At 38.5% G+C, this 24690-nt stretch overlaps 1 protein-coding gene across 3 annotated transcripts in view; it reads right to left on the bottom strand.

Moving 5' to 3' along the window:
- The window catches only part of usp13 (ubiquitin specific peptidase 13), a 51024-nt gene that overhangs the window by 4028 nt on the left and 22306 nt on the right, over nucleotides 1–24690 (bottom strand). For 2 of the 3 annotated variants that reach the window (XM_030082698.1, XM_030082699.1), the window contains exons 16-21: nucleotides 22710–22733; nucleotides 11611–11754; nucleotides 8657–8829; nucleotides 6885–7074; nucleotides 5878–5962; nucleotides 1515–5686 (exon numbers count right to left, since the gene is read on the bottom strand). In XM_030082698.1, coding sequence (XP_029938558.1) covers nucleotides 5590–5686; nucleotides 5878–5962; nucleotides 6885–7074; nucleotides 8657–8829; nucleotides 11611–11754; nucleotides 22710–22733 — 713 coding nt within the window. In that variant the 3' untranslated portion in view covers nucleotides 1515–5589. Of the gene's footprint in view, nucleotides 1–1514; nucleotides 5687–5877; nucleotides 5963–6884; nucleotides 7075–8656; nucleotides 8830–11610; nucleotides 11755–22709; nucleotides 22734–24690 lie in introns of those variants that run through there. The other variant, XR_003930419.1, reaches the window with a different exon arrangement.

Raw genomic sequence — 24690 nt, 5'->3', positions numbered from 1 at the left:
GTATGAACGCATACTCTGTCCTGTTTTCCCAGGTGTCTTCTGTATCAACAAAACTGTAGAAAATATGATGTCTTGTTACTTTTGATTTACAAAAACAACTCTAGTTTTCCTAAGAGGTTATAGGCCTTTGCTTTTTTGCATTTTAAGACACTCTAGATGTGTTCAGATGTAAAACAAAACAAACAAAAAAAGCATATTTTTTTAATGAAAGCTGGAACTGCTATCTTAAAATCTAATCTATTGTGCATCCTTTTGGTAGTGCATTCAGACAGGATGCCTGTGACAGCTTTTTTTTCTATTGTAGAATCTGCTACTATATCCTCTCAGGTGAACTGATCTAGCTTAACGCATGCTCCTGGTGAACAGATCGAAGCTGACTGCATGTTAGAACCTCTGCATTATCTGAATGCTGTTTTCAATTGTATGCATGAAATACATGAAAGTGCTTTCTTTCTCTCCCACTAACATAGAAAACGCAAAACGTGTCGTATTATATATCAAGTTTTGTTGCAATATTTCTGCAATTTATTTGATATTATTTATTAATTTCTGCATCTTTGACAGAAATTCTGTATATATTCTATGTCTCTATTCTACACAAAATGCTTTTGCTCACATGGGGAACGTTTGCAAGCAGAGGAATGAGTGTCCGGCATAAACTAAATAACCTCCATAATCTCTTTAAAACATGAGCTTGATGAGTAGTTCATTACGACGACTGGAAAATCATAGTTTTATCCTGTCGAAATTTTGTAGCCACGACTTCAGCAAATTATGAAGTCACTGAAATCCGAGGTATCAGCCCCAGCTGGTTCAGTTGTCTCGCCGCTCTGTAGAGTTTGATATATATCGTTTTGAAAATTGCCTCAGTGCAGTTTTCTTTTACGCTTTTCACAATTCATGTGGGAACTGCTACCGCTTGCAAGTTCCACTGATTTATTATTTCATCTCACAAGTATTCCAAAACGAGGAATTAATTTCAAATATGATGTTTAAAGTTAAAAATGTTAAAAATATATATATATATGCACTTTCACTCATGTTCAGCAAAGGATCTGGGTCTATGTGAATGCAGTACTAACGTATATGTGTGTGGTCGTCATAAAGCATTTATAAAATGCTTAAACTGCTTCATTGGTTGGGGTTGATGAAGGTTATTCGCATGCTGTGTACATTCCTCTGTCCACGCCCTTCATTCAGCATGTATAAAAACACTTTGTTCTGGTTGATTTATCGAAACGTCCCTCATGTACCAACAAAATGATATTTTCATGGATGAAACTATATCTCAACAGTTTATATACAACCAGTAATTTACTGAAGCATTAGAAAGCATATTATCCTTCCCTGTATAATCAAATGGAAAACATTAGCACATTTGGAACATACAGTATCAAAGTACTCTTTTAAAATAAACTATTGTTATATATTCTACGTTCCTGTGTCATTTTTTTTTTTTTTTTTTTTATTTACAATGAAAATATGCAGTGTCATTTATCAATAAAGACGCCAAATCTCAACAAAGATGTAGTTTATTAAATTATCCAAACATCGAACGTAAACAGTGCCACTGTGTATACTGCAATGCCATGTCTATTCACAAACACCTAAGCCATATTTGGATGACTGCATTCATTACAAAAGTCAACTTAAAAGAATCCAATCAGGATAACTATGTAATGAAAACTACATAATTGGCACAAACTTTTTTGCAAAAAGGCAGAAAAGTAAAAACAGGTGATTTACCTTTTAGACAATTCGATGAAAATAAAAGAGAACAAAACTCACAAAAGTACAAATAATCCAAATGACTAAATGTCTAGTGTACATGCTGACATTGAGAAAAGCCTCTTTGTGACAAATTGAACCATTACGTTTTATCAACGAAGAGAAGAAGAATGGAAGAGACCAAGCTGGAGGGAAAGCTGAACAACGGGACAGAAATACAAAACCAGGACAGGACCATTTGCAGGATGACCAGGACAAAAAGTGCAAGGAAATAAAGCAAAACTAAAACTAAAGAATTGCACAAAACATCTTAACATATTCGTTGATGAGCCCTGATTAAGCAACTTATTCTCATGAAGCCAGGATGAGGAGCAGAAGCACAAGACTTGCATAGAGACTGGTATAATTCCCCTTGTGCATAGACAAAAAAACACCGCAGCAGGTAAGATTCCATCAAGTAAGATTGAGAGGTTGAGGTTTGTTAACATAATATTTGCTGAGAAAAGTTGAGGCACAGTTTATTTGAAGAGGAGCACTGTTGAAATTTGTACTTTTTCTGTAAAATTAGGAATCACCCAATAGTACTTTTACCAGTAAAGACATGAGCTTCGATGGCAAGACAGTTTAAGAACCTTCACTGACATTACTGATAATTATTCCTTGACAACATACATTTCCAGATTAACTCTCACAGTTTCACGTTATTTTTGCTCTCTTAAGAAAAGCAAAAAACTGTTCAAATGCAAATTTTAAATTGATTTTTACCTCAACTAAACAACAGGAAAAAAAAATTCAACAGAACTCCTCTTTAAAAAATCCCCTAAAAGTGCATTACTGAATGAAAGACAATCTCATCCCAACATTATTTTATCAGAGCTGAGATACAGTGTCCTTTGTCATCACCTTGGTACACTGAGAGACAGGCAACAAACAAAACCAGTTTCAAGTCCAGTTCCACGTTGTTGAAAAGCATTTGACATTGAATCATCTGAGAAACAAGCACATATTACTGATGGTGAATCATTCATACACATCATAAACTAGATGAGGAAGATACAGGGCTGGTGAGTGATCCAGCGTGAGGTTATGGAAATTTATTGTTAGTGTTAAAGCTGAAGAAAGGTTTGTTTTCGCAGAAAGCACCATAAAGTTATACATTCAGTACTGCACTTTGTTATTATGTACATTTCAGAGGCGATCCAGGTCACTACGCAGCCTTCAGCATACAGCACACAGCAGGTCTAAAGAGTGAATTTTGGTTGTGACTGTATTGCTGAAAAGAGCTCTAATGTATGCATGATATCACCGACCGGTAAAAGTGGTAGGAAAAGCCATAGGTTACATTCATTTTACTGTTTGGGTCATGGTCTCAATCTGTCAAAGTGATAAAGGAACCAAACGGAAGCAGGTGCAGCCGAGTTAACGTCTTACCTAGTGTGCATATTTTGGCAAAAACCAATGCAACACATACAGCGAGTCAATGAAACACTGTCATTAGTTTTTAACATAAGAATGGGTGCAGTGGTATCGACATCTAAACTAAAGACAAGACATTCAGTTTCTTGTACTTGTGGAATACAAAATCCACTTTTGGTGCAAACGGTTATTTTAGTTTAGTGAAAAAGTGCTTGGCAGCCTGTTATAGGGTGGACCACTTGAGCACAAATGCTGTCAGCAATTAGTCCCAGGTTCGATTTCCCAATGGTCGGACACTGAGCCCATCATTCCTGTGCATTTAACATTTAAAATCTCTCTCCAGTGCATGAAACCAATCGCTATGAAAAAGTGTTTCCAGGGAGGGAAACATAACTATCTTGAAAATTCAGCCAGTGCATGGGGTGCAGTGAATTGTGTTCTTTTTTATTATTATTGACAAGCACACAACAAACTATTCTCTATATGTGAATTGGACAGTATGGTGTCAGTTTCCCTTGGTGACGATATGTAGAGTCCATCTAAATATAATTCATAGCACTACATTCTGTTATGCTCGCTACAGCCTTATTACAATCTTCATTAAATGTTTTTTTCAGTCAACTTTCGACACACAATATCCAATATTACCATAGTAAAAGTGTTTTTTGTTTTGTTTTGTTTTGTTTTTTTTTTTACAATGCCTTCTTGAAATATGTTTGGCAGCAAAGCTTCATCTTTTCAGGTATGACATTACTTGGCACAAATGTATCTGTTTTGTCTGCTCTTTGCATTTACTCTCAAGGATGGATGGGAAACGTACACAGCTATTTTCAGTTCTCTTCCAGACATTAAATCAAGCTGAGGTCTGGACTCTGGCACAAAGCCACAGTGTTGACTATAGTCTTTCTTTTGTTATCTTGGCTGTGCGCTTACAGTTGTTAGCTGTTGGAGGATGAACCTTCTCCCAAGTCCTGTGGTCAAGAGCACCCTGGAGCTGGTTTTCAACAATGATATCTCTGTACATTGCCCAAATCGTCTCTCTCAAGACCCTCCCAGCTCCTGCTGCAGAAAACCATCCCCAAAGAACGACGCTGCCTCCGCCATGCTACAGAATAAGAATGCAATTATTCAAGTGTTGTGTGGTGCCAGATTTCCTTCAGTTTTAGCATTAAATCCTCCAACATTAAGGTATCTTCAAACTAATGAATGGATTATGCATTAAAAAGTGTTTCCAGAGAATTTAGTTTCTAACTGTCTGCAGGACCTCCTGGAAGTTTTCTCGTCTCTAAACAGAGGATTGCTGGGGCTCTGTCAGACTGATCACTTTCCTAAGGCGCTTCGCCCTGAAGGTGCAGACGAGTCCTGTTGGTTTAAATCTCCTTGCATTCATGGATAATGGACGCAAATAGGGTCATCAAGGCCTTCGATATTGGAGAAGTTTTTATGTTATCTTATCCTTAACTCATCCCTGTGGCTGAGGTCTCTGATATTTTTAACGTAGTGTCTGCGGATGAAGGCTGATGTGGCAACAGTGGGACCTATAGTCAGGTTTGTGCCTTTTTAAACTATGTCCAATCATCTGAATTTATAGCTCCAATCAAGTTCAAGAAACATCTGAAAAATAATCAGAACACGTTGCCTCCAAGCTTGGCTTTGGGTGTCTTGAAGACGTATGTATATACATGTGATCTTTGAATAAGGCTGTAAATATGGAAAACGAGGAGCACTGTGAGTGACTTCTCTATGTAGTTAAAGGCAGATGAGTCAACATCCATGCATTCCCTCACAGGTGTTCTTTTTCATTCTGGAACCGTGCGTACTTTATGCATGAAACTCTGTAACTAAACTTTTTGTTCTGTTTTTACTGGATGCCCTCTCCATTTCCCAGAGATGAAGACATTCTTTGTATTTCCGAGTAGAATGCACATCCACCAACAACACGGTAATTTCTTGTTTGTTATTTGCAGGTTCAGAGAAGGGCAGTGAAATTCTGCCATTTTTCTTCTACATGTATAAATTGTGCCACTTTGAACATGCGGCATAGACGCCGAAGGCAGAGAGGAGGAACAATGAGATCCGATATGTGAGAGCATCGTGTGCATAAAGCACTCCGGACGTAAAAATTGCACATGTCCCTCTGTATCTACACTGTCAAAAAAAAAGTCTTCTTTATCTTTCTCTTTCCACATTAACACTGAAATATACATTTAAAGCAAAACATAAACTGAATACACAAAAAGCACATTGCTTTCCCTTTCTGACCAGAGTTCCTGGTGGCTCCTGAATGACATCACGATAAGGCGAGCAGCTGGTCTGAGAGGTTATTTCCATCGTTTCCACCGTGGCTGTTATTACAGTTGTCCGCCAATCTTCTGGCTGAAAGACTGCGGTTATTTAAAGGTTGCATGGTGGTGGAGGGGGGTGGGGGGTGGCAGTTATTTCACTTTAACTGCTAGACAGTCGATGGTAAAAGTAGATGTATCCCAAGTCTTTTGGAGGCCTTTCCGACAAGCACACTTTGTGGTCGTTGTAGATCACCCACCTGCATGAAGAGAAACATGTCAGAAAGGTATACAGGACTCACACAACCAGTCTGGAGGAAATATTGCCACTGTCGGAACAGAACATGGAAGCAGAAAACAGCTAAAAATATGTTTATTTTCTTTAAAAACCAGAAACATGTTAAATAACGGGATCGATGTAAATTCATGTACTATACTGCAGGTAACTCACCTTCCCTCTTTTTTGATGTGACAAACATAATGTCCAGACATTGTGGAGGCTCCCATGTGGCTGATGAAAGCAAACAGTTCATATCCTGAAAAAAAACAAAGGGAACAAAAAAAAAACAACAGCAATTCACTGTGAAAATCAAGAAGGAAGAAAACAAACAAGTCAAAGCACATTGTGAGCAACATGTGTGTGTGTGTGTGTGTGTGTGTGTGTGTGTGTGTGTGTGTGTGTGTGTGTGTGTGTGTGTGTGTGTGTGTGCGTGCGTGCATGCATGCAAACGGCCGTGCAGGAAACCTAACGGGACCTCTTCCTTGAGGCCCCAGAGTAAAGAAAAGCGCCTCTACTTATGTTGATTAGCATAACAACTGAAATCGCTTAAGGAAGCATGATCAGTATGCAAACATATAAAATGCATTCGAAAGTCAGCACTGGGTTCTCAGCAATTAAAAAGCTTTACTGGAATTTACTGGAATCACTAACAAAGTGCACAAATGTTATTCAACAACAATAGAAAACTAACCTATCTTAATAATCAAATATTTGGTTACTGGTATACTGATAACGTGTGAATGCGGTGCAATTTTCCATAACCTTCAATTAATTTATTCAACTATCTATTACTTAAACTGAAATAAAACTCACACACAGACAGAAATCATGCCCACTCCAAAGCTCTGTCCAAACATGACAGAAGACTATAGCTTGGACTTGAACAAGGCTTATTCTCACTGTGAGCTGAGAGGGATTTCCACTACATCACTATGTCGTCCAAAGCCTATATTGGCCTGACAAACATAAATATCTTAGGGATTTTTCAGGGAGAAAGTTAAAATACAACACCACACATCCATCCATCTTCTTTTATATCAATTTACCCAACATTATACAAAATGTTGAATTAATACAAGAACTGTTGGCACACTGCCAAACGCACACATAAGGTAGGACAGCCAAGAGACAGTGGAAATGTTATGCGAGCTATAATAAGTGAAATCAGTCAGACTCACGTCCTGGTCCGTCTTTGATTCGAGGGCCTGCCATGTCTCTGTCTGGAGACAACGTGGAGTCGCTGTGTGAGTTCGCGTTGGAGAAGGCGTTATCATTCGGTTCAGTGTCTGCCATGTCTGAGAGGACATCGCTCTCCTCTTCTTCTGGGTGGGTGAAGATCCAGTCGAGTGCCCGTTCTAGATTATTGTTCTGAAAATATCAAAATAAAAAAAAATAATCAAATCTTAATCTTATTTTTAATTAATTAATTAATATTTTTAAAAATCATAAACACGATTTATGTTGTAAACACAAATTCCCCTCTTCTAAAAAAAATCACTGCATTAGTGGCTACAGCAGCACAAATACTTATAAAAGCAAATTCAAAAACAATGGCAAATGTTTGCCCAAATAAGTTCATTTGTAGTTAAGAATAAAGGTATGATTCTGAAATGACTGTCTGGGAGGGTTTTATATCTCCTCTCCATCCCTCGTCAAGTCACCAGGGGTTTGAAAAAAAAAAAAAAAGCGTACTAACTTTGAGCTAATAATAGTCCAGCCATGAGACCTGTTCATGTTTCACACGTCCAACCTGCTGGAGGAATATGTGTTTTATTTCTGTTTTCTTGTTTGTTTGTTTCTTCTTTTTTTTTTTTTTTCCATCACCAACACTTTGGCTGGCGGGGAGCTTGGCAGTGTTTGTGCTCATAAACAAGAAAGCCTGATGCTTATTTTTGTTTCTCACTAACAGTCTTCTGGGTAATTTTTTTGCTGAGTGGCCAAATTGAAATATGAAACATGAAAAGTGAAAACTGGGCCTTTTTAAGATGGATAAACTAATGCAGTAGATTTGTTGAAGCTATGCTTCCTTTGACTCTAATAAGAAGGTCCATACTTTCATATAATTCAATTGAAATTTCTGAGAGGCAGTGTTAAAATGGCCCAGTGCTTCACCAAGGCTTCTCCTATTCCTGAATCTGAAAGGCTGCATTGTCTGCAACATGCCTATGCTGCTGGAACTATTTGTAAACACTGTGCAGAGCAGGCGTCCTAAATCACTCTGACATGTAGGACCTATTTAATTCGTAGTTTGGAAAGTGTACAAGTAGGCCAGCGAAGTCCCTTTGTGACCGACAGAGTTTGATTTTCTGTCAAAAATAAATAAATCTTTTTGAAACACAGTGCACTTTTCCATATACAGATAGATACAAATGTATATACTTTTTTTTTTTTTTTTAATGAATCAATAATGACTAATATGTTATGTCCATCTTGTTGTTTTTGTGTCACTTTTTTGTGCTTTGTGTGTTATAGCCCTGTTCATTCAGGCACATTTATCACACTGTGTGGGCGGGTTTTTGTCCTCAGATTGCTGAATTCTGATTTTCTTTAATAACTATTAACCAGTTCTGTGTGAAACAAAGGAGTAAACACCACCTAACGAAGACTTATGTTTTATTTTATAGTCCAGAAGTGTAAACTGTCTGTGCTCACTACTAACTGCCCTCTTCCTCTGGGGTCCAATGAAATAAATCCTCTTTACTTTGCTGCCTTACACTTTTTTTAGTCTTAAAGAACTCAAAAGAGGTGATGCCAGTTTGCGGCACATTTTTAATATTTCCTAAATAGAACATCAACTCCAGTCATGAATAGAGATTTCAATATTAGTTTGGACGGTCAGCAAAACAAACCAGTTACAGAGAATACACAGTTGTTTGTGAAGTCCTAAATAATTTTTTCCTCTCACTGGCACACAGGGAAAGAGGATAAAGCGAGTGGGCAGAGGACTGACCGTGGCTTTCAGCGCCTGGATGCTGTGAGTGCGGGGGAAGCCCATTGAAGTCAGGATGGCGATGCTCTCCTCGGGGGGAGAATTGCCCAGCGGGGTGGCACCCATGGGGCTGTCACTGGTGGAGGGACCGAGATCTGGGATCATGGAGGGCAGAGTGAGAGGTTCTGCAAAGTCTGGAAAGGGAAAGAGAAACAGAGACAGATGGATAATCATGATGGAATTATTCAGCTCTGTTAGTTACAATTTCATTGTATAATTGTTATGTAACCGTGTGTCTTTAGGCTGACTTCAAAGTCTGGAGGTGTAGATGCATCGTTTTGGGTCGAAATGTTTAATTAGTGTGTGTTTTGGTGATCTGCTGCTTTATAAAAAATGACAACAAAGTATCAAACATATTAAGGACATAAGTTGCCGATTACTCCCTGCATATTCTCTCTCAAAACATAAAATTACAAAACCTTTAATCAAGTATTCAATTTTTTTTTTTTTTTTGTAATCATTAGATTACTGTTTTGCTTGAAGTGTGTGTTTGTCTGTCTTCAATGTTCAAACACACAACTGACAAACACACATACATGAGTCTGATGAGTGAACAACTATATTTCCTCTCTTTGTTTCTCTGAATTTTCCATCTGCATTTCAAAAGAATAAAAGATGAATATTGCTAACAGTCACAAGAGAAATCCTTTTCAAGAGCATGCTGGGAGTCCGAGGAACACAGTCGTCCTTATCTGTAAGTAAACTGCAGGTCTCATATGAAAGTAAAGTGAGGCTCGACCTGGGAACAAGGACAATCCCGCCGTAATTGCTCCAGTGTTGCCCATAAACAGAACCTTCATTACTGTCCTTGCCATAAATGAAAATGTGCATCACTTAACTCCCTCTACTGTCTCTATCTCAGCCTCTTTGTCTTCAGTCCTTGTGATTGCCCATTAGACCGCTGCTTTTATTACAACACGTGATGTTATAAGACATGTTTGTCTTTAAGGGAGGGAAATGAAAGGCAAAGGAATGAAACAGCCTATGTTTCTGTGCATGAAGCAAAACACAATTAAAATCCTTAATAAACCAAAACCTATGATACAAACTATGTCACTTTTAATGTGTTGCGGCACTTGAAGTTTGACTTTAATTTAAAAAAATAGCGTTATGTGGCACATGCAAGCCAAGTAAGAAAAATTCTGTAGACAATTTTCTATAATATTCCCATTATACTAATTTGTACATACAAAATAGAGGGTCAGAGAGGTAGAATCCTTTGTGCAGCTTTCGGGACAGACAATTTTAATGATGTTATTGAGCCCATTTTGAAAATGCATTAGGCCCGTTTAAAAAGCTAACAGGAGAGGGGGGGTTGCTCTAATCTCCTTCCACTGTAGAGGCCCTTTACAGCCAGAACGGAAAATAGAAGTGACACAAGTCGACGTCTCCAGGGAGCATCTCTACAGCTAGTTGGCTCCATCAGACACCAAGTCAGCTCTGCCAAGGCTTCTGGTGAGGCTCTCACACCAAGAGACATGCACGGCTAAGCACCTGCAGTACACAAAGGGACACCAAATCTGACATTTGCAAAGCTAGCCTGATCTCACACTGAGTCATGGAGGAACATGAGATGTGATGTGTCTCTCGCTTTGAATAACTGTCGTCTTTACAACAACCCATACAAATAAACTAATCTTGTCTCTTCGTGTGATGTATTCTCCCAGTGGCTAAAGACTGGCAGAGGTGGTTTTGGTAGATACGTGCACACAAAAGTGTAACCCAAACTTCACGTGTGACCTGATTGTCTACTAATAGAGTCAGCATTTCTCGACCACCTCTTACATTCTCTGCTCTATGAAAGTGACCCAGAAGCATTGCTGTTATGCCTGCAGCTGTCCTGATTATTTGTCACTTTTATTTTTGTTGTGTCAGGCATAAACTTACTTCTGTAATCCTCAACACTAACTGAACACTAAGGCCCACCCTTTGCTCCCGTCAGTACCTATTTTTGACCATTTCAGTAAATTTCTCCATTTTTCTGAAGGACTGACTATGGGTGGATAAGCTAAAGCTACTCTTAAGGCGTTTTCAATATTTTGATTTCTGTTTTACTCCCAAGTAATTCTGTCTGAATATCACACATGTGAAGCAGTGACAACAACGATGCAGATGCCAAGAAAAGCACAAGAAGATCAATATCACCTATGGAGTTCTACAAAACCTCATTATCAGCACTTTATTGTGTAGTGGTAAGACTTGGATGACATACTGAAGACAGCGATATCAGCTTCAAGTTTTCTACATGAGGTGTCACCTCTTAAAGCTATTGATGACCGGCCTACATCAGCTCTCTAACACTGAAGTGCAGACCCAGGGCAAACATCCTGATTTTACCAAATATCGTTGTTCCTTCAGTGAACGGACATCTTGTGAAAACATGAAATTCAGAAATGGGGGAAACGAGGCTCTGGCTGCCCTGTTCTCAAGTACAAACATGTGTAAGTGTGATCTAAGGGTCACAAATGTAAACTCCACTACATGGGAGGCTGATGCAAAAAAATAGACATCTTTGGAGGTATGTGGCTTTGAAACAAGGGTGGGCAATTGATTTTCCCCTGGGGATTACATGTAAATCTAGGACAACTAAGTAGAAATAATGTCTATATCAAAATCAATATATTGCAATCTTTTGATAAACTCCACTTGCTGCTCTGCATCAGTCACTTTGTGTTTTCATCATATAATGCTGGTTCAGTGATCTTTAAACATATAAAGAGAAGGTTTGCCAAAAATGCACAAAATACACAATGGAAGAATAAAACAGCTAACGAAATGCATGGTCATGATCATGTTTAATGTCTTACTTTACAGTCTGCGAGAGCTCTGTACACTTATATCATGGGGCTCTAAGTACCACTGGATGCCTCAATGATGACTTCCCATGCAGGGTTTATGTCGTGACGCTGTCTTACCGGGCTCCTCCATGTGGGCTATGATCCAGTTGAAGGCCATCTCAGGACCCATGTTGCCTGTGTAATACACCGCTTTCCTGCAGGCCTCCAGCGGAAAACCCATCTCTGCCAGCTGCATCACCGCCGCCTCGTCTATTTCTGGAGCTGGGGACACAACAGACCAACATCAATTACTAAAACATACAGTTGCTGATTCAACACAACCAGCAAGCATTCAGTATTAAAGAACCTAACAGATTTGTGGAGGCTCCCTCTCTGGGACTCATTAAACAAAGAGACCAGAGGAGAGTCAGCCCTAGGGACGTATCATTATTGAGGGATGATTTATCAAGGAGAATAATGAGTCCTGCTAAAACGAGCAGAGCCTCATGGAAAAGTAAAGTTTGTTTGGGAGAAGAGAGCAGCTCCCAGAGGAAAATTTTACTGCTCAAAGCCTGCTCTTCTACAGCTCAGGAGGCAAATTTGAGATTCTCATGTCAGCCTCATTTTAGTTTCTGTTTTGTCTAAACTTTTTCTCATATGTTTCTCCTAAAATTCACTAGGAGAAATAGGTGAGACAGAAGAATAAGAGGGAGTCATACTTGAGACTTATGGGAGATACCCTGCTAATCTCAATTCTGTGTTTTCAATGGCTCTTTTATTTCTCCTCTGGAAAAGAAAATGAGCAATACTGGAGCTACTAAGGAGCAATATGTCTCGCACACACACACACACACACACACACACACACACACACACACACACACACACACACACACACACACACACACACACACACACACACACACACACACACACGGATACAGTAAAATACTATATAGTGACTTCAATTATGACATTCTCCTCCCACCTGACTGGATTTATCCTAAACAACACAGATCATCCACTCAATACTGTGATGGGCCTCTCTCTTGACTGCAGGACAGAGAGAAATACATGATCTTTGTACCCACAACCATCAGGCTTTATAATTCTATAGCAAATAACAGATTAGCTGACAGACAAATGAATCCCTTTTGGGATGAATAAAGTCATCTCAAATTTTATTAAAATTCAAAAAGCAGTACTCAACAGTTAATTGCAGTGAATGAGTATTTTCATTATCCAAGTACTGTAGCTGAGATAATGTTAACAATAACATTCAATTTAACAACGTCGACATTTAAAGTTAGAAAAAGCTATTACATCATTGTCATTGTAAAACCTGAACAATAAATGTGCCTCAGTGAAAATGTGTTTTCAAACAATAACATTGCTCTATCAGTGCAGCGTCAGCACAACTTCACACTCGCACAACATTGAACAACTGAAGTCTTGAAGGCACACATGGAGCATCTGCATAGAAGGGATTTTTTGAACATGGTCACTTTAACAAGTGTCTGTATGAGTATGCCACATTGAATACTTCACAGCGTTGTGGCTCTGATGCGGCATTTGTTTATGAAGGCTTTCTTGACCTTACTTTTCTCCACCGGTGTCCAACCATCCAGCGTACCACAGCGCATGATGTAAGCTGCAAGAAGAAAAGAAAGAAAAGAAAGCACAAATTACAAATTGCATAATGCAACTGCAGTTAGCAAGACAGTATTGAGAGCTTGTTAATAATCCCAATATCACAAAACTTAACTATGTCTATGGTTCACACAGGAGGAAATTCAGTAAAACTGTGTGGACACTAAAACACTCACAGCTTTAAATGTAGCTATGTAATACATGGGGTTCCAACACTTCAGAAACTATGCCAAATGTGGCCAGATATGTTGATGAATATGAGAAGGGGCACAAGAAAGAGAAAAACAAACTAGAAATAAAAACTAGAATTAGGACAAATTAATTTCTGAAAATAATGTGTTTATGTTGAAAAAGTTGATGGTTGGATGCGTGTTAAGATGAGGAAGCATTTTTGAAAAACAAAAAAATTATATTAAACTGATTCTCTGTAGCTGAAACTATTAGTTGTCAACTAATAAGGGAAAAAAAATCTGTTTCCAGCTTCTTAAAGGCCCAATATAAAACCCTTGAGCAACTTTAGGTTAGAGGGACTGGAGGGACAAGCTCGGTGTGGACAATACTCTGCACATCGAAGAAGCAGATCAGCATTGTTTTGATGGCTCAGCGGACTTGACGCGCTTTCTTTGGCCGAGGGGATCCATGGTGTTTCCACTGGCTGGACTGCTGTTTGGTCTCTGGATCATACCGCAGCACCACGTCTCGCCCCCGGTGATGACCTTGGACAGCAGCCCGGCGTCGTCCTCCAGCTGCCGTTTGGTCTGCCGGCACACGTCCACGCGAGTCTCCTTCTGCTCCGGTGTGAGCAGGCACCGCACCATTTTGGCGCAGCCCCAAACCCTGGCTTATGATCCTCTGGCAGGAACTCCAGGAGACCCCCATCAGATCAGCACCTCTCCAATGCTCCTGCATCGATTTGCCATCACAGCCGCTTCAATTTCGCCGACAGTTTGGGCTGAGCGGGAGGTGGAGGGTCGTCCTGGTGTGGGCTGATCCTCAATGGACATCTGGTCCTTCTTAAACCTCCCGAACCACTCATAGACCTGAGTCTTCCCCAGAGCATAATCCTTGTGGGCTTGCTGCAACAAGCTCAGTGTTTCTGCTGCTGTTTTCCCCAGCAAAAAGCAAAATTTGATGTTCGTGCGCTGCTCTAGCTTTCCAGTCACTGTCGCCATTTTGAGAAAATCGCAGAGGGGCGCGGTAGTCTGTTACTATAAATAGCACGTGACAGACTTCAGTGTCACTCTGGGATCTGAGATTTCTTACAGATATGCATGAGGCTTACCTGTAGCACATCTGACAGCCAGAAGTCGAAACTCATTATTATTATTAGTATTTTATGACCAAATTCCGGTTTCTTTTGGGTCCGCCCTCGCATGTGTGTAATTCATGACACAATTAAAACAGGGTCAAAAGATATGTTGTGTCTTACCGTTCACTGTCATACATTTTTTTTTCCTCAAAATAAGGTCCCAAGGGATCGGTGGGCGTGACTTTTGCTCTCTATAATGGGTTCCCACACAATTACTAATGATTTTCCACAACTTTTCCATAACATTTCCATAAATAGATAACTACCAAATGAGCAGTGTACTTACTTAGAATCCCACTGACTTTGAACTTCTCCAGGACTGTCTTCCCATCTGGCACCTTTCCGTGTTTCCCAAACGCCACAGTATTTCGGCACTCCTCTGCAGTAAAGAATTCATCAAAAAGAAGATGGAACAAGCGAAGGCAGTCCTTCTTTGCTTCTGCATGGATTGCAGCCAGGCGGGTAGAGGACAAGAAGAGGCCACTTTCTGGATACAGCTCTTGCTTCTCAGATCTGCTTTTTGGAGCCCCAACACCAGCCTGAGGTTGGATCTGTTCCACTTTGTCCAGAAAGCTTTTGAATGCCTCGAGGTGCTCACCACCTGTGACATAAAAGATGAATTACCATACAGGGACACAGCAGCAATCAAACTCAAGAAAATGAAGAGAAGAGTTAAAAAAAAAAATAAAGATTTCATGGTGGGCAAAGATTTTTATCAAACTGTTTAAAGCTTATAAGTTTTAACTAAAGAACCAAATAACTCCCTGTGTGTAAAGTAACAAAATTTAGTAGAACTTCACAAATCAGAATTACAATTTAATGTTCCACAATTGATGACAGATGATTATTGTCCACATTGTTTGTGTTACAACTCATTTTACAGTGCATGTGTGTACTGAATAGCAATTGGGTACCTTAGGGAAAACTGCAACAGAGAGACAAAATATACTTACTCAGACCACACAGCACATCCTGTAGTTTGGCCTTCTCCTCCTGTAATTTGTCCACCTCTGCCTTGCATGCCCTGCATGGCTTCCATGATCCGTCTTCTGTCGATTCAGGCGAACTGAAACATGGTTCTCCACATTCTGGAATTGGATCACGCTGGATGATGAAAGTATCTCCAGATGAGCTTGAAGAGGTCTCATGTTCAGAGATACTAGTCTGGCTTTGGTCCCCGAGAACAGCAGGTTTTGGGTGTGTATTGGGACTGTACAACATTTTGAGAAAGCTGTCTTTGGCTGTTGCAGCAGGAGCTGGTGGCTGTCTTTGCTGATCCAAATCCACCAAAACAGGCTGTGGCGACAGGTCTGAAGATGTGGGCAGTGCCGTGTGAGGTTGGTGATGCTTTGGATACTGCGAAAGGCTGGAACGATGTGTGACTGAAGACAGAATGGGTGCATACTGGTGGAACGGCTGGACAGGTGGATGCTGGTAATATGGATGGGTCTGTGGCGTTGCCTGGGAAACCGGAAGCTGGTACTGTGGCCAGGCAGTTACAGGCTGGTGCTGTGGCTGGATAAGTAAAGATGACTCGGTAGGTGGAGGCTGGTCCACTGGCCGGGCAGTTGGAGGCTGGATGACAGCGTGGTCTTCAGTATTTGGGTGATTCTGTGCAGAGGTGGACTGACCTACTTGAGGTAGGGATGGAGGGCTGTAGAATCTTTGGGCAGCTGCATCTCTTTTTTTCATGTCTTTCTTTGCGGCCTTCTTGGCATCCTCTATCTTGTCAGCTGTTCCAACGAAGTCCACTGTGGCATTGTAGAACTTGTTGTCAGACCATTTTGCAAATACTTCTTCCCCTGGCTTCAGATCCCTAAATCCAGTGATGGGTTTCTCATCTTTGCTTAGTACATCACAGACATTAAAAATCTTTGCTGTGTATCCATCTTCAAAGGTCAAAAATACAAAAAGTCCTGTAAAAGAACACAGAGTAAATAATGGAGATTTGAGTAAACCAGTACAGGACAAAAATCAGTCTTACTTAAACATGCTACTATATCTTCTTGGTCTCTATTCTAATCGTCTACGGCCTTGGGAAAGCTAAAAATGTATGCCTTCACTTTAGCCTTCAACTAGCATTAACTTTATTCTTTTTGCATTTGCTTCACACTTCTTCACTCATGCGACTCTTTTAAATGTTGTATCTGATTTCATCTATGCACTTTCCATTCTATCTTTTCACTTTATTTTTATTCTATTTCATTATTTAATGATTAGGCTTTTTTTATAGATATTTTTTATGCAGCACTTGGTGCTGAAATTCTTTGCTGTAAAGCACTACTTGTACAAAAGGCGCTACACAAAGTAAGTTCACCATTATCATTATCAATGTATAAATCAATGAACTGCTCGGAATAGGGCAGAGAAGAATGGGGTAATGAACTATGTGTAGCTGTGTTGTGGGGAGTATTTTATGTCAATTTTTAGTTTATTATTATGTTGTTAGATGGAAGTATTGTATGAATATTTCAGTATTTTACTGTAGTCACCTGGTCTTACTTTGTCTCAAATTGATTAGTTTTAAATAATGGGTTGCTGCAACAGTTCAGTAAATTATCTATACATTTTAAAGAATCAAATTCTGCAATAAAGTGGCAACAGAGTTTCTGCAGGTCTCAACAATTAGAGACCCATTTGCAATTTCATGCCTATCCTGGAAAAAAGGTAATACATTTTTCTGATGAAAAATTAATTTTATTGAAATAACATTTTTTAAATAATAACTTAATATATTTAAGAATAATTTAATTTGACAGAGTTGTAAAATTCTGTCAGTACAACGTACAGTTTCAAGTGAGGATTACTCTCCCTTTTCTTGACATTTCTTTAAAAAATCCTGTAAATCAATGTTTGTGCCTGAAGCTGCCAATATATTGATAATAATAATTCCAGTGATAAGAGACCAGAAACTCAAAGATTTTAGTTACTATAGTGTTCAAAGTAAGTAACAAATGGCAATCAATTCAAAAATTAGCTAAGCTGTGTAGTAAAATAATAACTCAATTACCATCTGAGTCCTCTTTGGGTGAGCTGGGGTCCAGTTCATAAAAACCCATCTTCTTTGGTGGTTTTCGTGCTCTTTTAGGCATCTCTTTTATAGTGTTTCCTGCCAGGCCATCCATCCTGTTAAATACATAAAAGTACAACACATTTTAATTATTTCAAAAGGTGATTCACTGTCTTATCAAGTTTTATCATGTCATTATAGATCATAATATGGTGGAGCAACTTGTTGATACCTTTGAATACACAGATTGTGTTAATTTAACCATATCAGACAACTCAGGGACTGAAAAATATGGTGCAAAACCCACCGGACAAACCATAATAAGACACGAAGGCCTTAAAGGAACATCATAGTAAAAATTCAGGCTGTGACTTTTGATGTTTGAAGATTTCTGTAAGAACTGCACCCCTGCTTAATTGATAAAATATCTTGCAAAGATGCACCTTCTCAATTCCTTACATCTCCAGTTTATCATGTTAATAGGGTGACCATAATTTTGATTTTCAAAAAAGGACACTCGGCTCTGCCTAGATAGTTAAATGATACTCGAAGTTTACTTAAAGATACCTTATAACTTTAATTTATCCTTTGTATGTATAACTAAAGACAAATTCAGACAGGCTTCTCAGAGGTTATTCAACATGCCTTATTATGCCTAAAATAATCTCTCCTTAACAAGTGTCAGCGGTACAAAAATTAAATTAAAATGAAAATATCTGGAATGAAATAATGGCTTTTCTGTATTAGAATATCATTAACAAAATATCTCCTACTCTCTTTTCAATATAATGTAAAGAATAAAACAGTAGCCGACAGAGATACTACTTTAACAAAGACAATTTTTTTTATTCTGTGTAAATGAAAGCTTTCAGACCCCAGGCACCTTTATATGACATGAAATATATGAGCCAGCTGTGCATACAGTGTACATTTGTACCGACAGGGATGGTAAATTCGGATTTTTTTTTCTAGCAGTAGCAGAGCTGTCCACAAGGCTGCTTCCAGAAGATGAGTCACATTCAACACATTAGGTATTCTGTGCAAATTGACGTTTAGGTGACGTTTGGCCACCTTAATGTTAAGATAGTTGCATGAAGTTAGAGAAAATTGTCTTTAATGGTCTCACTACAATTACACCACAAAGATTTCCAGTCATACCCAATGTATGTAACTCCAAGAGGATCTGCAGCCCGCTGTTTGTAGAAATAATAATCTCAAAGTGCATGTTATTTACATAAAGATGTTACTGCAGAAAGTTAAGTCGTGTATTTTGTTTAGTTAAGTCACAGTCACATGTGGTCCGGGCTTATAGCATAACTAGCTAGCTAGCTTCGCTATCTGCCACGCATGCCGACCAGTTTCTTCAAAAATGTATCTGAACCAACATAAACACTCGCCATCTACATTTTACAAAGTTGTACCCAAATTACGTTTGACAAAGATGTAGCTTACCTCCTTTTTCGTCCTTTGACGGTTTCTTCTTCCTCCATCTGTCCTGTCCGCCAACTCCACGCTGTTCAGTCAACCAACCCGCTTTCAATTAACCAATCAGGATGCAGCATTTGAGACTGATGGCGCTCTCTACCAATGAAATGTTGACGTTGGGGCTGCATCATCTAGAGAGTTCAAGGTTCACAGCTTCTTTGCGCCAAATGCGCTCCTTGATGCAGGATGTAAGGTGAGGTAAGGCTCCTCTGGTGAGTGACGCTACACTTTTTCTAAAAAACAAGTTTACTCAGTAATTTTCTTTATAAGTTTAGTTTTTCTTATCTCTTGAGTTCTATAATGCCTTGTTTTTATTTTTTATATTTATTTCAGTTGACTGAAATTATTTTTTTACACATTAATTATTCCAATATCATATTATTTCCTTTTCATTAATTATAATAAACTATAATACCCCAATGATAAAATGGTGAGAACGATAAGTTGGTGATTATGATATGCCAGTAAGAGTGTGTGCATTTAAAAATGGGAAATAAGCATACCCACCAGCTTATGAATGTCACTGTGATCATTTTTGTTATGATTATTATTTAGTCAACTTTATTTTAATCAATCTTTTTTAATAGGAAAGGTTGCACATGTGTATATTTACTCAATTTCTGTAACCCTATTTATTCACAATAAATTGCATATCATATTTTGTGCAGCACTATATGCAAACTCCTAAATGTATGAACTATCTGTGCATTTTTTTCTGTCATCCTGCAGCTCCATTTCTGACATCAGTCAAACAGGAATATTGCTCTTCAATAGAAGTTTCAGATGGTAGTGAGGTGAGTCTTTATTACACCACCCAGTAAAACACAACCTTCACAGTCACTAACATCAACACTCACTCCGCTCATATGTGTGTTTGTATGTATAGTTTGTATATGTAATTTGCATATATAATTTTCAAGTGCTTTTTTTCTACTGTTGAAATTATTTCAGGTAAACAGTTGGGCATACTTGAAAATGGCATACAGGCACAACTCACATTGGAGGAGATATATGAAGAGCAACAAAATACTTGCAAATAATTGCAAAAGATACAGAAGAAATGTATAAAAAAAGATGTGTAGTAATCTCCTCGATTCCGTTCTCTTTATACATCCATCCTTTTGACACTGAAGTACATTTAATGTAATATCAGATAAAAGTTCTGTTCAAGTACTATTCATACGTGTAGGTTTTCATTTTATCAAGGCATATTTTAACATGGTTCCTTTTATTTAATTATGATTTTTGGGTATTTTATAAAAAAACTGGTCAGCTGTTATGTTCTTCTTTCAGCTACATTGCTTCTAACAACATTTCTCAATAATTTTATATATACAACAATTAAATTTGGTTTGAAATGACAGTATGATAAGATTGCTTTTATATGTAGGGTTAACAAAATATTAAGAGCATGCCTGAGCATAACCCAGTACAGTTCAGCAGCACCAGAAAATACAAAGTAATTACAAAGTAAATTATCACTTCTCTCAAACAGATTCAATAAAATATTAACATCTTAATACACACGAAGGGAGGATTTATAGCAGCATTTCCCATATACTGCATTAGTTTTACCCAGGTATGCCTAATAAAATTGCACATGATTGTTATTTTTTTTTCTCTCTGTTTTCAGCAGGACACAGAAGGACTGGAGAACAGAGGTAAAAAATGTGCAAAAATGTAAACAGCTAACTCTGTTAGACATGTAGGAAATTGCATGATGCAAAGCTTTAAATGGAAAGAAAGAAAGAAAAGCAAATGTATCCAATAAATCACTAACCTCATTTGATGTGTCAAGGTTTTACTTGCAGCTCAGGTGACTATAACACTTCAATAGTGTTGTAATTAGTAATGTGTTTAGCAGAAGTATAATGAAAAATAAACGTGTTGCTTTTCAACTTCAGCTGTAAATGACTCATTGTTTTAAGAAAACAAATTTTCTAACATTTTGCCAAATATGTTTCAACTTATTTTTCTAGAATCAACAAACTCAAGGTCAGATGACTGCTGCACTGAGCAAGAGACCAGTTCCACTAATCTGGAAGCTGATGTCGCTGCTGACGTGGAAGACTCTTCCATCACAAGTTTGTGTGACCTCCATAACGCAAACCATACATCCCAGTGCTATGGACATACAAGTGAGATGCACCACTCTGGACTGGAATCAGAGCCTGAACAGCCTTTTCACATAGATACATTTGTTGATTACCTACCTGAATCTGTTGAAGACGGAACTTTAGATGAAAATGTGTTATTTGATGATGACCTGTCATTTGAGGACGGTTTAGAGGTAAACCAAGATGAGGGAACAGAACCCAAAAGCTCTGCAAACACTGTAGATCATCCACTTTACAGAAATGCACCAATTTCTGTTGCAGAGAGTCTTCCGACACCGGTAATGGTCAGAGGTTTTGGCAGTTAAACTTTAATCAGCTGGAATATATTTTCTTTGTTCTAAAGCAGGGGTGGGGAATCCTGGTCCTGGAGGGCCGCAAACCTGCATGTTTTCCATGTCTCCCTGCTTCAACACACCTGAATCGAATCAAGATTCATGGCCAAGTCCAGCAGAAAGCCAGATAACGAGCCTCATTGCAATCAGCTGTGTTGAAGCAGGGAGACATGGAAAACATGCAGGTTTGCGGCCCTCCAGGACCAGGGTTCCCCACCCCTGTTCTAAAGGCTACATTGTTGGATGCTAATATAGTTTCATGAGCTTGACAGACTGTTATAACTGCAATGTTCCATGTACATGTGTTAATATTGTTATATTATTAATTTGAGATGTCCAGTGAAACAGATTGTTATGTTTTTTGTTGGCATTTAGTAAAATGAAATTTCCGCAATGCAAATATCCAAAGTGTGGCATTCTGTTTACTTTTTTGGTAGTTATTTTCCTAACTATATTCACACTGCTATTGGAGGCAATGGTCGTAACAAATAAAAAGATCTTTATTCTGATATTGTACTTTGTTGAAATAGTGACTTTATTGCTCTCAAGTTCGCAAGTAATTGCTGTTGTTTTTATTTTACAATGTGTTTTAAGTCGTTCATAAAAAATTAATTATGTATCATGGAATATTAAAATTATTCATAGAACATTTAATTACTGTAAAAGTAGGTCTTTGTAGCCTACAAGCATAAATTTTCAATCAATTCATTCTGCATACAGTAATACTTAATCAAAAAAAAATATGCGGATTACAATAAAGTCAACATGATTCAAAACAACCAAACGTTGATCTGAGTCTGAGAATTCAATGAGCGCTTGTAGAGATCTCTCCATTTGTTCTGTCTGAGCTTATTATGAGATGCATGAACTGAAGCTAGGATGAGAATAGATTGAGTTTATAGAGAGAGCTCTCTGATTTCTCTGCCTTGAGATCACAAAGAGACACAAAGGTTGAGAAACTCTGAGAATTATATCAGAGCTTGTTGAGATCTCTTCTGAAACTTTAAAGGAGACTTAACTGAGATTTAGTGCATCTTATTGCTCTGGAGACAGAAATGAGACACAGGAGACATAAACCTTAGTCTCAGTTTGGTGTCACACAGATCTCAAAGTTGTCTAGGAGAAGTAACTGAAACATTTTTGAGATCTCTTTTTGAATTTTCTTTTCCTCTGGGCTGTGGCACCTGCTTGCATTTACACGGTCACAAGTTTGGCTCACTCGCATTTATCACCACCAGCCACAGCTCAAAATAAAACACACTGGGCTAAAATATTTTGAAATATGATATATTTATTCATATAATATCATGTGAAAGATAGAATTAAATACTTACAGTCTATGGAGCTCATGGAGTTATCTGGAAGAAAAACAAAGAAAAAATACAGTAAAATGACAATGACCTGATTGGCTTCTAAATTATTCTGAATTATAAAACAAGAACCCTAATCATTCAGTCAATGTAAACCAACTGTCTTCCACTTGAAAAAAAAAATAACAAGAAATATCGCTCCACAGAACCATAATCTCAACCTCAAGAAGTTTACCATTACTTGAGGAGACAATACAGACAATAAACTGGACTGAGTGAGGAACACTGAAGCCCTTTATAGGAAGAACCAAAGACATCTCTTTATCTGAGGCAGCTGAGGTGCTTCAACAGCTGCCGCTCTATCCTGAAGGTGTTCTCTGAGTCTGTGGTGGGAAACGCTATCCTCTCTGCTGTTGCATGCTGGGGCAGCATGTCTGAGTGCAGCCGACACCTACAAGTTCAGCAAACTCATGAGGAAGGACAGTGACATGGTGAGGGTGGAGGGTGAGGGTGGGGATGAACTCTATGACTCTTTACAGGCGGTTTCAGAGAGGAGGATCCAGTCCAAACCGAGATCTATCCTGAATAATATTTCTCCCTCCCTCCATAACAGCAGAAACACTTCCAACAACAGACTCATAACACCAAAGTGCTATTCTATTTTATTCTATTCTATTCTATTCTATTCTATTCTATTCTATTCTATTCTATTGTGATGTGAGCCAAAGTTGAAAAGTATTTTCCTTAACGAAGCCATTTCTGCAAAGCTTTTGACAAAAATCTAATGCATGTCTTTAAGTGGGCCATAACAAATAATGATTTCTGTTCTTTTCATTCACTTTTTTTTTTGTCAACTGACAAAAAAATCTGGGAAAAAATATCATGTTTGCTATATTCAGTCCGCCTGCCTCAAAGCTTTGAGCAGATCTCTGTGTGTTTTGAATGTTTGTGGAGGGAAGTAAATCAGTTTCAATAGACCTTGTTAAAATGTAAGAATAAGTTATTATTTAAGTTTGGAAAAAGAAAAATGCAACTTGAACCTCTGTCTTTTCTGACTGGAACCATTGGTTTTGATTGAACCTTCCTGGTTCAGCAATAAATTATACTATGCTGCGTTGCACAGACAGAAAGACAATTCCAGAACAAATTGCAAATGGATTTCATGTATATAGCACTTTTCCACCACTTGAGTGGTCCGAACAGCACTTTACATGGTTAATTACATTCACCCATTCACACATCAAATGGAGGTGGCTGCCATGCAAGGAGCTCAATCTATCCACTGAAAGCAATTTCGGGTTCAGCGTCTTGCCGAAGTACACTTCAGCATGTGTAAAGAGGAAGACATCGAATCTACAACCTTCTCACTGAGAAACAACAATCCTACCAATCGAGCCACAAACTACCAGACAAGTGCTGGTCAGGCTGTCAAAACACCCTGGAGGGCGTGTGATCACCTGCAGTGAGGAAATTGATCAACTCCTGCTGTTTCTAAACACTGCAATCACAATTCAAGAGACTTCTGCTCAAATGAAAGGAGCTTTCAGAGTTCCTTCCCAACTGTGCTGGACAGTGAAAACTGAACGGAGTCTGTCACAACTAATCTGGTGAACATTATCCATTCTGCATTGACGTAAAAACATTGCGCAAACAAAAAAGACCTGGGCAAGAACATTTATGGTCTGTTGTCATTTCCAGGTTGAGTAAAAAATGGTGTTGGAACAAAGTTTTGCTGGATTATTTAAAAGCCAAATTAAAGACTTTATATGTTTTCACATAAGGAATAGTTAACTATTTCGTTTTATTTTCCAGCTCACCAAATCTCTTCTGGGCATCTCTTTCCTTTCCCATATGAAGATGGATTAATTTCAATCAGTGGTTGGTGTTTTAATTGAGTTCTAATCTTAAATTGAACAATGTGATAAACAAAGTCCAAAAACCAGAATGACTCAGTATGCATATATGTATTTTATATGTATTTTCACACACACGCGCGCGCGCGCAC

Source organism: Salarias fasciatus, chromosome 23 (genome assembly GCF_902148845.1).
Source record: "Salarias fasciatus chromosome 23, fSalaFa1.1, whole genome shotgun sequence".
Lineage (NCBI taxonomy): Eukaryota > Metazoa > Chordata > Actinopteri > Blenniiformes > Blenniidae > Salarias > Salarias fasciatus.
The sequence above is the reverse complement of the archived record's forward strand: the minus strand, read 5'-3'. Positions and strand labels throughout refer to the sequence as shown.